At 32.5% G+C, this 16,739-nt stretch overlaps 2 protein-coding genes and 1 long non-coding RNA gene across 3 annotated transcripts; 1 reads left to right on the forward strand and 2 right to left on the reverse strand.

Annotated features, from left to right (window-relative positions):
* Nucleotides 1-1,375: 1,375 nt before the first annotated feature.
* On the forward strand, nt 1,376-7,579 carry LOC110727762 (exopolygalacturonase-like). Its single transcript, XM_021907340.1, has 5 exons — nt 1,376-1,579; nt 4,271-4,573; nt 5,457-5,752; nt 5,861-6,080; nt 6,898-7,579. Exons 1-5 carry the CDS (start codon nt 1,391-1,393, stop codon nt 7,135-7,137), a joined length of 1,248 nt encoding a protein of 415 aa, XP_021763032.1. The 5' UTR covers nt 1,376-1,390; the 3' UTR covers nt 7,138-7,579.
* A 5,925-nt stretch (nt 7,580-13,504) lies between these two features.
* LOC110727650 (protein FAR1-RELATED SEQUENCE 5-like) lies at nt 13,505-14,086 on the reverse strand. The gene has a single exon (XM_021907229.1). It carries the CDS (start codon nt 14,084-14,086, stop codon nt 13,505-13,507), a length of 582 nt encoding a protein of 193 aa, XP_021762921.1.
* A 97-nt stretch (nt 14,087-14,183) lies between these two features.
* On the reverse strand, nt 14,184-15,326 carry LOC110727930. The gene is made up of 2 exons (XR_002512601.1): nt 14,764-15,326; nt 14,184-14,344 (listed from the first exon to the last, which is right to left on the reverse strand). It is a non-coding gene; the product is annotated as an uncharacterized LOC110727930 (long non-coding RNA).
* Between the last annotated feature and the right edge of the window lie 1,413 nt (nt 15,327-16,739).

Raw genomic sequence — 16,739 nt, forward strand, 5'->3', positions numbered from 1 at the left:
AATGTGCAAATGTTGGATTTTTCTTTTCCTTTTTTCCTACTTATTTAAAAATTACATATATATAAATTGAAATAATAAGAAGCTCACATCAAAATAACATTAGTAGCGTTGAATTTTAGGGCATCATGAAGAGAATCAAATACTTCAAGGGGTACTAAATTTCTGGACATGAACACATTTGAACCCTTAAATGGCTTCGAATCCGTTGATTTCTAGGAAACCCAAAAAATTGAAGAAGAAAAGGCGATAGAGAAAGTGTGTGATTTTGAGTTGGGGTAGCTTAGACTTAGAGGAAGATAGAGAGTGAGTGTGGGAGGTTGATTTATGGGAAACCCAAAAAACTACAAGAAGAAAAGAGGAGAGATAAAGTGTATTTGATTTTGGGTTTGATTAGTTGGGAGAAAGAAAAGGGCGAAATTGAAATAACATGTATTATTTATTTTAAAATAACATATATATAAATTGAAATAATAAGAAGTTCAAATCAAAATAACATGAATTTTATAAACTAAACTACTTTGAACATGGTAGTCTAGGAGTAAGATAGAAATTGCGGAGTTTTTTTTACTAATATTTAAATTGAAAGTTCTCTTTTGGTCGGTGTTAATTAGCGTGTATTTGATTATCTTTAGGCTTATAGTGCATACTAATTTCATTCCACTAGAAATTAGATTAGAAACTCATTGAAAAAAATGCAAAGCATTGTGTATTACTTTTTTTTTTCTTTTTTTAATCAAGCATTGTGTATTACTAGTTAAGACTCATTTGAATTACTCTTCAGAGACATTAATTACTATTTAAAATGAATTAAATTTAATAAGGATTCATAGAAAGAGGTAAATGTGAAATTGTCAGACTGTTCAGACATAAATAAAACATTATAAGCCTTAGAAAATTGACATTATAATAATAATTAACACATGATTTTGTCATATATTTTTATAAAATGTATAAAGAGGTTACAGCAAAAATGTCAGACATATAAAAAGCATTATAAACCATTTAAAATTAACATAAAAAAAATAATCGATGTGTGATTTTGCCATACAATCTTGAAAAAATATATATGGAATACTAGATTATAAACCTATTCAATGAAAGTAGAAATTATGTTTTATATTTTCATAAACTTGTATTAAAAATTCTAATTTAAGCATAAATGTGTTCAAAATCTATAAATAGAGTTTCCCTAGAAATTCTCACAACCTATGGATAAGAGTAAATAACAATGCTATGATTACAAGTGAAAGGACGTTAATACAAATCGTTATATGTGGAGTTGAAGAAAAATATTAACCAATGTTTAATATATTGCAAAAATAGTAAATCATTAGCTTCTTAATTCCCTATGTTGTCTTTCTTTCTTGTTATTTGGTACTAAGATTAGAAAATGGCCATTAAAAGAGAGTTATCTTGTAAAAATCTTCTATTCGTTTTAGGCTTGGCATTCTTCCTATACGATGTTACAATAGTTGTTGCTCACACTAGCGAATCTAGCATTTTCGATGTCACGAAATTTGATGCAAAAGGAAATGGCAAGCCCGAATACACCGAAGATGGTGAAAATTCCAATTCACTGGTAAAGCTCTATCATATTCTTCCCCGTTATCATTTATGGTTATGAGAATACCAACTAGAGTGAATGTTCCACGCAAAATTAATTATAAATTCGATGTGCTAAACAGAGGCGGACCACGATAGGTTGGGGACTGGCCGCCCTTATTATCTAAGTTATTGGATATAAGTTATATAATGTTTAATAGTTATATTAAAAAACTTATGGCATAGTATTTGAGTATTGTTATATTTGAGCAAAAGGTTTGAGGATCAAACCTTGTCCTCCCCCCGCCCCTAAATGGACAAATTTTTCGACCCAAGATCTGTCACTTGTGCTAAATGACCCATCGTCGTATATTTTTCCAAATAAAATTTTCAATACATTTTTTAATGAAGAGATGGGAAGACAAAAGAAGTGGATGTGATCTTGTAGGTGGTTGGATAGGTTAGGACTTAGGAAGTTAGGAGTGGACTAATCCATGATGATAGATTTTTAGATGCATCCAACATTGTAATCAAATCCCATCTTATGATCTCTTCATTCTACAACTTCTAATTGATAATTGGATCCACTATTTAACCTAATTGTAAACCCCCCCCCCCCCCCAAAAAAAAAAAAAAAATTACTTTACTTCATTGCTCCCTATATGGCTATATCCCAATTATTTATTAAATATATTTTGACTTTTATGCTCAAATTTACCTTAATCATTAATATATGTATGAAATATATATTAGTGAAAATCATTATATTATTAAAATTCGATGGAAAAGTATAATTAATTTTTATTTTGGAAAAGTTTAAGACAATTTCAACCTGCTATTTAGATTTGAAACCTTTATATGCTTTAACATAAGTTAGTTGTTCGATTCTATGAGTCAATAATTAGAGATGACTAGGTTAGTGCCCGTGCAATGCATGTATTTAACCAAAAAATTAATTTTGCGTAAATTAAAGCTATATAGTATTAAAATAGTTTTAAATCAATACATACAAAAATAATAACAATGTTTGTAGGAAGTGGAAAAGAAAAACAAACAAAATAGGATGTGATATTATAAGATGAGATTAAATAGAGGAAAGGGAGTTTAGCTAATGTCACCATCTTGTAATTTTTGGGGGAAAAGAAAATAGTTAGTTTATTTTTCTCTAACACAATATAAAATGTATCTCGTTAAATAAAAAGTATGATCGATTAACACAAAAAAAAAATGACCAAATAAGAAATCATATTATACAAATAATATTTTAAAAGATTTTGGCAAGAAAAGATACGAATTATAATATATTTAAAATAATCTTTTAGTTAATTGTGTATATATCAAAGGTATAATAAAAGAATTACAAATCAAGTTATATAAATATTTTCTAAAACGTTTTTGGAAAGAGAAGAGAGAGGATGGTTTTGGAGGGAAATAACAGCACATGTCATTTCCTGGTGCCTCTTTTAGTATATTATGTTATTGATTAAGAAATTATGAACAGGGTTTCAAAAAGAAATTATGAACAGGATTGTAAAATAGTTATCCAAGTTTTGTTTCCAAAATAATTCAATGAATTTTTAATAAAATTGTATATTTAGCACGTAATACATACTTGTTGCTGCTCAAAATTGAAGTATATTATGCAAATTAAATTGATTGTTTATATATATATAATACATTATTATTCTTGTAAATTGACAAATGATATGAAATAAGTAGAGCTGTCAATTTTGCTAAAAAAAAAAAAAAGTAGAGCTGTGAATTTGGGTATTCAAGTCGGGTTCAGGTCGGGTCAAATCAGGTTTCGGGTTGAATTATTAGGATTAGTTTCGGGATGAATTAGGATCAGATTATGTCGGGTCAATCTAGCCTCACATTAGGTTCAGGTCGGGTCAATTTCGATTTAAATTATTCCGGGTCGTTTTCCTTTTCGGGGATAGGTCGGGTTCGATTCGAGTCAAATTCAGATCGGGTTCAATTTCAGGTTCGAGTTGTGTTGAGTCGAGTTTGGGCGGGGTAATAGATGGTACATCCGAGTTTAGGGTGGGGTTAGGGTTGGGTTAGATAATTATTTGGTCGGATAATCTTAAAGTTAGATCATTCATTCTTGGTTTTGATTCAAATTCAATTCGAATAAATATCGATGTAGTGAAACTGAACCTATATAATTACGCCTTTTATAATTTGATCAAACATTATCAAGATTTTTTTAAGTCTATATGCAAAGTAATAGAGAACAAAAGGTATACAAGCTGAACAAATTGTACCAATATTTAGTTAAGGATTAAGGGTTTATAGAACTGTACAAGTTGAACGAAAGGTGTGTAAAATTTTATTAAACCTTTCATGACTCGGGTCAATAACAGGTTCTGTTAGGTTATAATCGTTTTCAGGTTTTAATTAGGTTAGGTACTAATTCGAGTTCAGATTGTTGTCGGGTCGGATTAAATCGGTTGACGGTTACTATCCAATCGGGTGCAGTTTTGGGTTTAGGTCATAAAATATTGGATCAAATCGGTTGTTGGTTAACGTCAGGTTGATTCAGGTCGGGTTACAGGTCACTAATTTCACCCCATTGTTCGGGTACAGATTAGGTTCAGATCATTGCCAGTTCGGGTCGGGTTCTCGGGTCGGGTCAGTTTTTGACAGCTCTAGAAATAAGGAATAATGTGGTTAAAATTAAACTTGCATTGATCTTATAGTTTTGTTACTTTATATTTGAATGCAGGCCTTTATTCAAGCTTGGCAAAAGGCTTGCAATAGCATTGGACCATCAAAGTTGGTTATTCCTAAAGGCACATTTGTAGTTGCACAAGTCTTATTTGCCGGACCTTGCCAATCTCATGTAACCGTTGAACTTCATGGAACTATTTTAGCTGACCCTGATCCTAGTGTGTTCCCTAATCAAGAATTGATTGTCTTCCAACAAGTAGAGGGAGCTACATTCACCGGTACCGGAGCTATCAACGTTAATCAGCCACCATTGGCAGCTGACCCTGAGAAAGATTTTGTGTTCTCGGAAATCATGCCTGTAAGGCCCTGTTCTCTTCACCTTATTGAGTAAAAATAATTTCAGTTCAGTAAAAATAAGTTCAGTTCAGTAAAATTAATTTCAGTTCAGTAAAAATAATTTCAGTTCAATAAAAATAAGTTCAGTTTAGTAAAATTCAATTTTCTTAAAGAAGAATTATAATAGAAAATCAGTAAAAATAATTTAAGTTCAGTAAAAATAATTTAAGTTCGGTAAAATTAAGTTCAGTTCAGTAAAAATAAGTTCATTTCAGTAAAAATAATTTCAGTTCAGCAAAATTAAGGTGAATCAAACAGGGCCTAAGTCATTACTACATTCAAATCATTTTTTTTATTATAGCGACGGGGTAGATGGTTACAAAGGATGATCGTTGAAAAAAAGCCAAGTACTTCCTCCGTTCTTTTTTAATCACAACATTAAAGGTTTTGCAATATTCACACACACTGCTTTCTGTCTTTTGCGATTTATATGTTTGGTTTAGAAAAACATAATCAGGTGGGATCTTGTAAGATTCATCTTGATTTTATACTTTTAAAATATTTTTTTATACGTAGTATATGAAGTATAGTTCTTAATGGAGTTGTAATTAAATATATTAATGGCAAAATTTATGTATTAGCAAGCGTGAAAATTCCCAACATTGCAATTAAAAAAAAAATTAAAATAAAATAAAAAAAACTAACGAAGGAAGTATTTTATTGTTAGAAAATATTTTTAATACTCCCTCCGTCCTTTTATTAGAGTCATGTTTCTCTTTATTATGTGCGTAATAAATGTTAGAAATGAGACTCTAATAAAATAACAAAGGGAGTAATATTTTCTTTCATTTTTGCACTATCGCATTCGGTTAGTCTCACATAAACCTTGTTAACTTGAATTGTAGAGTATAAAGTTCAGCAATGCAACAAGTTGTGTGGTTGATGGAATACATTCCATGAATCCTTCAGCATTCCATCTGTTGGTTGAAAATAGCCATAATATATCGATAATCAATACCAACTTTGAAGCTACTACTGTTAAGCCTAATACACACTCTAATGCCATTTACATTAGTGGATCTAGTTTGGTGGCAGTATCCAACAGTCGAATCAAATCCGGTGATGATTGCATAACAGTTTCAGGTGGTTCAAGTGATATATCTATTACCGGAGTCACCTGTGTTGCTGGACAAGGAATCAGGTAATCTCTTTTTTTTTTAATCAAGATAATACTTCCTTCATTCCACAAATATTGCAACAATTAATGTTTCACAAATATTGTAACGTGTTTAAAATATGTCTGTTACAGTGTTGGAGCCCAACTAGATGGTTTTCACCCTGATTATAATGTGAAAAAGGTAACAGTTAAGAGTTGTACTTTCAAAGGAACACAATTTGGTGCAAGAATAAACCCTCGGCCAACAGACAAACCAGGAGAAGTATCAAACATTATTTTTGAAGATCTAACAATGGATCAAACCCTAAATCCAATCGTTATTAAACAAGATTATCCACCGATACCAGATAAGGTTTTTATTTCATAGTCATATTTTTTTAGCTTTCTATTTTATGTCTTAATATCATGTTTCTTTTGCCACGATAAATAAAAATAAATAGAATAAGGTTATCTTGTACACACTACGGGCCTGTTCACATTTACTTAATTTCAAACTAGTTCAGTTCAGCTCCAATCAGTTCAGTTTAGTTCAGTTCAGCTCCAATCAGTTCAATTCAGTTCAGCTCCAATCAGTTCAGCTTAGTTCAGTTCAGTTCAGTTTAGCTATTAATTTTCCTCTCTCAAAAAATATTCATTTCAGCTCAGTTCAGTTCAGTTCAACTCTAATCAATTCAGTTCAGTTCAACTCCAATCAGTTCAGTTCAGTTCAGCTCAGTTCAATAAATGTGAACAGGCCCTACGTCGTATCTTTTATAATCATACAAGAAGGATCGGCTAGACTAGGAAAATATTCAAATGGATTAAGCAAGGCTCTGCTCACTTCACTTTATTTTTGCTGAATTGAAATTATATTTACAGAATTGAAATTATTTTTGTTGAACTGAAATTATTTATTGAACTGGGATTAATTTTATTGATTCTCTATCATATATCTTCTTTAGAGTTACTGATTTATGCTGAACTGAAATCATTTTTACCGAACTTATATATTTTTTTATTATTAAATATTGTTTTTAAAGCGAGTTAAATAGGGCTTAACTAATAATAAATAATTATTGATGAGTAGTTTTTGCTTGTCACATACTTAAATTTTTTGATTATTTTTTTTAACTATGTATAAAGGATATAATTGATAGTGATCTAAAGTAATTTTCTTATTATTTATGTAGCCAAATTACGCAAAGATCACAAATGTCCATTTCAAGAACATTAGGGGTACCACAACATCAAATACTCCTCTTTCTTTTGCATGCAACAAGGCGGCTCCTTGTGACGGAATAGAAGTGGTTGATGTCTTTCTCAATATCACATCAACAATTGGAAAGATAGCCAATAACATTCTTTCAGCTTCATGTGCAAATGCAAAAGTTGTATTTAGTGGAAAGCATGATGGATTAAATTGCGCATAATATGTTATTTACTAAGTTTTGTTTAAATATAATTAAACATGACGAGAAATAGAAGTTTGAAAAGTGTGAAATTTTATAAAAGTAATAAGAAGAATGAATGGGTTAAAGACTGTGTGTTTTCGAACACTTTGAAATGTTTTAATATATATGATGGCTATTAGGAATTAGTGTAGGATTTATTCTTGTAAATGTTCCAAATCCTGGACATTAAATAGGTTGCAAACCTCAATTGAGTATGTCAAATTAGTATTGATCAAATGAGCTTAAATTGCATCCGTTTATAATAATTGAGGAAAGTTAAATTTGGAACACTTACAAGATCAAATAATGAGGCTTCATCCCTAAAATAAATTGCCGACAAAAGAATTATCCTAGGGAATTACTTTATAAAGTGTTTATTTATTGGAGATATTCTATATACTCTAGGATATTATTGTGATTAATTTAGGTGACATATCTTCTAAAAAGATAGAATATTGTGTAAAGTTTAGGTTGTTATCCTAACTTTATATATACTTGTATTCTGGCCATGAAGTTGAATGAGAATACAGAGAATTATTTTCATACTTTACCTCTGATTTAACATGGTATCAAGAGCCTCGTAAAGGTCTAAATTTTTTTTTTCTTCGTATGTTCAATCTCCATAATTGACGCACGATTTTCCTGAGTTTGTGAGCAGATTTTCATTGACAATTTTTCTAACCTTTCCTTGTTGAGTCGTGAGAGATGACTGGTGGTGATGGAGGAAAGGCTAAGGTGGACATGACTTATTACCTTGGTTCAAGCGATGGAACAGGAAACATTATTACACCGATTCAACTTCGAGGTGAGAATTACGATGAGTGGGCGAGGGCTATTCGTACCTCGTTGAAGGCAAAACAGAAATATGGTTTTATTGACGGCTCTGTCACGAAACCCGTGGATGCGGATAGACTAGAAGACTGGGTGGTCATTCACTCGATGTTGGTTGCCTAGATAACAAATACTTTGGACCTTTTGGTGCGAAGTATTATTGGAGAATATGATGACGCTCAGTTGTTATGGACTAACTTGAAAAACTGATTTTGCGTGGTAAGCGGTACACGAATTTGTCAATTGAAGATTTCCCTAGGTGAGTGTAAACAGGGCAAGACAGACTCATTAGCCGTTTATTTTGGTTGGATTGCTAAAATATGGGATGAGTTAATCACTTACCTGACTATTCCTAATTTCTCTTGTGGGGCATGTAAGTGTAACATAGTGGCGTAGGTTAAAAGGTTGAGACAAGAGGACGGACTTTGTCCATCACTTTTTGATTGGGCTAGATGATGCGTATGGGTCTCTTCGGGGTCAACTCTTGGATCAAGATCCGATACCCACGGTTGATAGGGTATATCAACAACTTATACAAGCAGAACTCTTAGGGGGGTGAGGCTGCCCTATCCAGTCAGCCGGTCCGTGATAATGTAGTGGCGTTCAAGCTCCAACATGATGCTACACCCAAACCACAATGTTCAAGTGATAATTCCTCTGATAAATTTTGCAATCATTACAATCGGGTCGGACATGATGAAGCAGGATGTTTTCAGATTAATGGTTACCCTCCTTGGTAGGGTAACCGTGGGCGTGAAGGTCGAGGAGGGGTTCGTGGAGACTCCGGAGACAACAATGGTGGTGGCCGAGGTGGGGGCGAATCAGTGCACTTGCTGCTCCAGTGCGCGCCAAGACAAGCGGTCAAACCACTTCTCACAACATGCACACTGGTGGTGTTATGGCAGCGGACGGGGTTGCCCTTGCAGGGGTGACACCAGCACAAATTCAGCAAATTCTTGATCATCTTTCGACTATGAAATCAAAGCTTCATGGTAAGGATCAATTGGCCTAGGTTGGATCGTTGACACCGGCACATCCAACCATATGACTTGTGATTTTTCCCTTTTGACAAATATTTCTAATGTGCAACATTGTCCGGTAGGACTACCGGATGAGAAAAGTGCTAATGCATCTAAAATTGACTTTGTGATTTGCATGGGGGTTTGAAGATCGATAATGTTCTTTTTGTGCCTCAATTAAATTACAATTTAATATCCGCTACTCAATTATGTGATGAATCAAATTGCACTCTGCAATTTACTACCTAACGACGAGGAAGGTGATTAGAGCGGGTGAACGAGTAGATGGACTTTATTATTTCCGTGGTGTTCCTTGAGGTGAAGGCTTTGAAGATAGATAGGGATCAATCGGCAAAATTGTGGCATCAACGAATGGGGCATCCTTCCAGAAAAATTCTACAAACCTTCCAGTTGTGAGTAGTTCTAATAGGAGTCTTAAAGCATGTGATGTATGCCCTCGGGAAAAACAACATAGGAGTAGTTTTCCCATAAGTACAAATAAAGTAGTCGTTTGTTTGAACTCATTCATGTTGATTTGTGGGGTCCTTACAAGACCGAGTCGACTTGTGGTTCTCTTTATTTTTTAACTATAGTAGATGATTTCTCAAGAGGAGCGTGGACGTATTTATTACGTAATAAAACAGAAGTTGAATTGATGTTTCTTAATTTTTTTGCTTTAATTAAACGTCAATTTGAGTGTGAGATTAAAATAGTTCGTAGTGATAATGGCACGGAATTCAATTCCTTAAAGGACTATTTTTTTGCTAATGGGATTATATTTGAAACTTCTTGTGTGGGAACGCCTCAACAAAATGGACGTGTTGAGCGTAAACATCAACATATTCTTAATGTAGCCCGGGCCTTGAGATTTCAAGCACATTTACCAATTAAGTTTTAGGGGGAATGTGTGCAAGCGGCTTGTCATCTGATAAATTGTACTCCTTCTAGGTTGCTTGGGTTTAAATCTCCGTTTGAAGTTTTGTTTGGTAAACAGCCTATGTATGATCATTTGAAGGTGTTTGGATGCTTGTGCTACGCTCATAATCAAAGTAGTAAGGGTGACAAGTTTTCTAGTAGGAGCCGGAAGTGTGTTTTTTTGGGATATCCCTTTGGGAAAAAAGGTTGGAGATTGTATGATTTGGAGACTAAGGAGATTTTTGTTTCTCGGGATGTCAATGTTTTTTAGAATGAATTTCCGTTTGACGCTACTACTGTTGAGGTTCTCAGGGGGTCGACTTGTGTGCAACCCATGACCGAAGATGTGTGCAGCGATGAGGAATGGAATGTGGGTGTTGGGGGGTGAAGACACAACCTAGGGAGCCTATTTTATCTTCTATTTTTTCTTCACATTGGTTCAACGTGGTTCATGAAATTTTCCCAATGATATTTACAAGATTAAATCCTATAAATTCGGCAATTTCGGCAGCACCATTAAATCAATTTTCAACTACAAATTCTACGAAAATTTACAACATTAATTCGTATCAACTAAATTTGTATTAAAATAGTTTTAATCTTCAAAATTATTAACATCTAAAGTAATCTAATTAGTTATAAACTACTGGTTGACGGCTGGTCACCATGCCGAGGAAAAAAATATTAAAGACGAAGTCATCCGCAACAATCTCACCGGCAAACTATAGCACGACACAATTAAGAATTCCAGAAACCTTAAATGTTCTTCATTTGTTATTGCTTTCTATGAGGACTACAGAGAGAATAAAAATTGGAGAGAGAGAAAAAATTAGGGGAAAAGAATTAGAGGCAATTTTTTTGGGATTATATATTAGATGAAATTAGGTAGTTGAAAGGTTAGAGTAAATTTGAAATTAAAACTTTAAAATTTCAAAAATATGGTTTGAAATTCAAATGAAAAAAGTGATGACCCACATAAATAGAAGATACCCTTTCCACGGGCACTGATTTGCTCACACCCCAACTTGATAACCGCACACCCCTTTGGCCCCACTATAAGGTAATTTCCTTTTTTCCTTCTAATGCACGTGAGAAAGTGAGAAAGCTATTTGATAGTTGACTTTTTCTTCACTTTATGCATTATTTTTCTTCGGAAAATTTGCAAATTGCAGCCATTTAAAGTTCGTATTTTACAAATTGCAGCCATTTAAAAATAAAATTGCAAATTGCAGCCCAAAAGTTCATATAAATTGTAAATTGCAGTCCGATTCAACTTTTTCATCGGTTTACAAGTTGAAAAATCTTCGATTAAGGTTTTAGGGGTCATTTTAGCCCTTAGGGATCCGAATTGAGCTCGGAATTAGCAAAAAAATAACACAAGTATCTCGTTTTGCGTAATAAAAATGTATTGATTTGTGGGAAACTGTAAATATGAGACACTTACGTTATTTTTTGCTAATTCCGAGCTCAATTCGGGTCTCTAGGGACTAAAATGACCCCTAAAACCTTAACCGAAAATTTTTCAACATGTAAACCGATGAAAAAATTAAATCGGGCTGCAATTTACAATTTATACGAACTTTTGGGCTGCAACTTGTAAAAAAAAATTCAAATGGCTGCAATTTGCAAAATACGAACTTTAAATGGCTGCAATTTGCAAATTTTCCTTTTTCTTCTATCGTTAATACTTCGTATTTTTTTTTTGTACTCCGTAGTAATAGCTTTTGTTTGTTCTAAGTCTGAAACAAGTATTAAGTATTTCTTGTACAACGGCAGTAGTTTTCAACCTTGAGTCAAGTTTGATTTTTTTTTATTTTTTTACATAAATATAAAATGACAATTTTTTTCTTTTCAAAAATTTTAACGTTATAATTAATCAATTTGATATTATATAATATTAAACATCTTAAATTAATAGCTATGATTATCTCAAATTAAGTTTTTAACAAAATACAAAAGTTAGGCAAAAGTTAAATCAACAAATATTGTCTCAAAAAATACATAAATACGATTTATCAACCAAAGCTAATCCAAAGATCTTGTGCTAGTAACTTCCAATTAACTACTCCAATGACAAAACCTGCATCCATTACGACAAAACTACAATAACATATAATAATTAGTTTAGACAATAAAACATACAAGATAACCAAACTACAAAAAAAAAAAAAAAAAAAAAAAAAAAATCCACAAACTTACCTTAATTAGTGTCTTTGCACTTTATATCGTGGACATCACATAATATCAAATATTCTCGACCTTCATAATATTAATTAAACATGATAATATAATATCTTTATATAATAATATATACAATAGCATGACAATATAAACACAACTTATCAAAAAAAAATTGCCTTACGATGGGTTATTATAATATGAGTTTGGAGGCAAAAGGTTCAAATCAACAACAAAAGAGGTGGATGGACTAGTCAAGTCATTCAAAATTGGAGGCATGAAGGACATTGTAGAATTTTGAGTAGTATTTTTAGGACATCTTCTACGACCATGATTCGTGTTGCCACACATGCTGCACCTTCTGACCTTTTCGACCATCTCAAAACCTGAAGGATCCCTCTTTATTGTAGAAGTACTTTGTTTTTTCTTTTTTCTTGAATTAGTTCCAAGATTTTAGATTGACGAATCATGGGTTCAAGAACCAAAGGACTTGAAGAACTAACAAATTGAGAAATTTGTTTTCGAATACCTTCTTTTTTAGTAAGAGGCAATTGCTAATATTTGAGTTGTAACTCTTGTACAAGCACATCATTTCGATCTCCATGAACATCTTGATTCTCTCCGTTCTTTGAAAGTGATATGTTGTCAATTCTCCACTGGTAATGAATGTTGTCAAGCTTTAAATCCTCATTTGTCATCCTTCTCATCACGTGAGCACAAGGAAGACCCATAGTTTTTAAAAACTGACCAGTACAAGTAGGAGACAAAGAATCGGAATAAGCTAGCTCAAATTGGTTAAGGAGTTTTCTTAATGCAAAATGAGAAACATGACCTATGAGCTTACTTAAGAAGGGGATACGCAAGTCATGAGGAATGCGTATCTTCTCACTTGACAATTGTGTTTTAATCTCATTATATTGATGATCAACAACATGACAAATTTTTTCCTTCACTGTGCGAAGGTCACCACTCAAAACTTCAAGGTATTTCTTCAAAGTAGCATGTGAACCTTCGGCTCTAGAACTAACAACATGCCCAAAATGCATATATTCACTTGACCATGCTCTAACAAAATAATTTTTCATGGAAACCAAGTATTCTGAATGTAAATGAGAATCTCCCTGTACTTCCCATACTTCACTTCAATTTCAGACCAAGCTTCATTAAATTGATCTTCAGTTGAAGACCAAAATCAAATTTGTCCAACCGGACATAAACACATCCCATTCATCACCATCATCAAAAAAAGGCTTGCACTTTGCTAAAATATTTTTTTCAATGTGCCATACACACAACAAATTACAAGTATTAGGGAAAACAACTTTAATTGCATTCATCAAAGCCAATTCTCGATCAGTCACAATCACCGATGGTTGCTTATCATAACCCAAAATCTTACCAAATTATTGTAGTGCCCACACATAATCACTTTCCTTCTCTTTAAATAAGAAGGCAAAACCGCAAAAGAATAATGTATTAAAACTAGTAACTCCAACAATATCAAGTAAAGGCATTTTATACTTGTTAGTCTTATAAGTGCAGTCCATCACAAAAGTATATGAGTAAATTCTTGCTAATTCAATCAATCTTGGATGAGAAAACAACAAATGTGTTACATGTCCTTCATTATCACACTCAACATCATACATAAAACCACCTTTATCAAGTTCATCCATCAAAGCTTGGATCATTGAACGGCCTCCTAGCCCATCTTTAATAATTTTAGCCTTCACATTATAAAGTGTTCTAGATATTGCTTTTAGATTAGAATTACCTTTTCGAAGTTTTGTAAGTATCTGCCGTGGAGCAATGCCGGCAGCAATCATCTCTTTAATCTCATTAACTTCCTCCCTTGAGAAATGTCGGGTATAAGGATGTCCCGAAATATCACTTGATAAATCATGGTTATGAGAAAGATCTTTAATTTCGACTCTCCAACTAGTGTCTTGGTTCATTCTTCCACAAATTTGAAATGGGCAATTCATTAATCGAGTTCCTGACTTTTTCTTTCCACTATTAGGGATACGACTACGATTAGTTCGATATGATCCACCACGATCACAACCAATAATAACCCATCTATTTTTTTTTGGATTTTTGAATCACCGTAACAAAGCCTAGTGAGTAGGCCATTCCTCGAACAGTCTCCAACAATATTTCTCTATTTGAAAATTTTTGGGATGAAAGTTGATACATATTAGTGGGCGTTTGAGGAGGTTGATGATTATCAAATTCTGGTGAACCTATACAATAAAAAAAATTAACAAGAATAGTCACAAAATTATATTTTGAATAATAAAAAAGCCATTAAAAATATAAATTTAGCCTACTGCTGAGAGTTCGATAAAACGAGTTTGTTCTTTTGGTTTTGCAATAGTACTCTTTTGGTTTTGATTAACACCAAAGTTAAAATTAAACTAATCTTATTATACTATTTTTAATCACCAAACCTTAAAAAGCTGAAATTGAGACATATAATTTGCAAATAAACTGATTTAATAATACTAAGGTATAACAATATTGGAATCAATTTGACTCATTATCAAGAATTATGAAAAACTTCCTTTTAAACCCTAGATTAATTTTATTGTATAATTGAGTGAAATCCAACCCCAATTACAAAGGTGCTTGTAAAAAATAGATCAAGATTGAAAATTATTACCATTCATATGAGAATGTGAAGAATTGCAGTCTTCATGGCCATTCTCCTCTAGTACATTATGCAAATCATCTAGCCCATAAAGCTCCCAAAATTCATTATCATTAATCCCTTCAAAATCAAATTCTCCATCCATCTTCCTAATTATAATAAAGTGCAATTACAATTGAGATATATTAAAAAGGTGAATTTCCATAAAAGGTTGAAGCTTTTGAGGTATCAAATTAATGGTGGAGTACTGGAGTGTAAAAAGGGGGATGGAGTAAAAAGCAAAATCAATGTTTATGATTTTGGAAGTTGGGTAATTTACCCACAAAAGTCCAAATAAAAAAATAAAATTAAAAAAAAAAAAAAAGTAAAACATTGGCAATGGACACGTGAGACTTAGTGCAAATTAGAAGGAAATTAGGAAAGTAACTTACAGTGGGGCCAAAGGGGTGTATGGTTATAAATTTTGGGTGTGCCCAAATCAGCGGCCCCTTTCCACAAATAGCATTTTTGTGTACAATATTATTTTGTACACTATGTGTACCTATAGTCTTTCCCATAAAATTACATAAATCCTTCCTCCGTTTCTTTTTAGTTGACAAGTTTTAATTCTTAGTCACATTTGTCAATGCACATTTAATTGTCGATAAGCAAAAATTATGAAAAGTTGATATTTTGAAAATATATATCGTGACGAATCTAACAAGGTCTCACATGACTATATTTTTCATTACGTTTAAGGCACAAATTACGGACAAAGGGGAGTGTGTGAATAGTGCATGCTAAAGTCAAAATGTGTCAACTTAAAAAACGGAGATAGTATAAATTACCAATTTAGTTTACAAATCAAGTATGTCGTATCTTTCTCATCCTTTTAACATTTTTTACATTTGACATCGATAAAAATTACAAAGAAAATTGACGACCATAACACTTACAATAGCTTGGTTGTAATGAATATCTTGGTTGTAATGAACGGCAACCAAAATATATATATTATAATTTTTAATATATATATATATATATTAAAAATTATAATTAAAGTAAGTATGTAAATAGTGTAAAAGTCAACTAAAATGAACTAGTTGTCAAGTTGGGTCAACCAAATTCAGTAATATTGAACACTCTATTATCTAAATACCCTCAACATGGAAAGGAAGCCATGCATCCACACAAATTCTAGCATCCAAATCATCCAAAAATATATATCAATGAACGCATATTCAATTCCATAAGTAGTAGAAACTAACATTAATCAGTTTTGGGGATAGTAAGTAGTGTTGCCCTAATTTCTTGTTTGTTTTCATGCATCTGATAACTAATACTTTTATCCTCGTGACAATATTTTCTCTCATCCACTGATCTTCCTTTTCTTCTCTTTCAAAGATTAGGTATTATTATTGGTTTACAAGATTGAGTATTATTAATGTCAGACTCTATCCTCTCTCTCCTCCTTCCTCTCTCCAAAACCCTGACCTCCATTGTTGAATTTTAAAAGGGCTTCCATCGGTTTTAACCGGTGAAAAGCTCTAATCTTAGTTTCTTTAAAGTTTTTTTTTAGGTTTTTATAATAATGCTTCCTCCTTTTGGGAGGAACTTTTCTCCCTCGAAAAAAAGAGTTTTCGATCTCCTTCGAAAGAGAAGGCTTTTTCGACCTCTTTTGAAAGACAAGGTTTACCTCCTCTTTTCGGGGGAGAAATTTCTTAGTTTTGAATTCATAATGTTAGATCTAATGGATTGTCATGAAATTATTTCGTTGGTGAAAAAGTTATCAAGTTTTCGAATGCATACAGATGAATTAGATGAAAAAACATCCTCACAACTACAAAGGATCGATAGATTGTCTCTCTAACAAGACTGTATATATTTTCCATCCAGCGATATAAGCTGGAGATGTTCCACACCGCAAAATCTACTCGACGATCGTAGTCTTTATGAACAAAAATTTTATTTGATTCAATATCTTATGTATATTTGTTAACGTTGAATCT

Source organism: Chenopodium quinoa, unplaced genomic scaffold, assembly GCF_001683475.1.
Source record: "Chenopodium quinoa cultivar QQ74 unplaced genomic scaffold, ASM168347v1, whole genome shotgun sequence".
NCBI classification, from domain to species: Eukaryota; Viridiplantae; Streptophyta; class Magnoliopsida; order Caryophyllales; family Amaranthaceae; genus Chenopodium; species Chenopodium quinoa.

Excerpts from the sequence above, each read along its gene's own strand:
- LOC110727762 (XM_021907340.1), top strand. The coding sequence starts at position 1,391 with ATGGCCATTAAAAGAGAGTTATCTTGTAAAAATCTTCTATTCGTTTTA. Across the intron at positions 4,574-5,456 it reads TGTTCTCGGAAATCATGCCT|AGTATAAAGTTCAGCAATGC; the intron begins GTAAGGCCCTGT and ends CTTGAATTGTAG. Across the intron at positions 6,081-6,897 it reads ATCCACCGATACCAGATAAG|CCAAATTACGCAAAGATCAC; the intron begins GTTTTTATTTCA and ends TTATTTATGTAG.
- LOC110727650 (XM_021907229.1), bottom strand. The coding sequence starts at position 14,086 with ATGAATTGCCCATTTCAAATTTGTGGAAGAATGAACCAAGACACTAGT.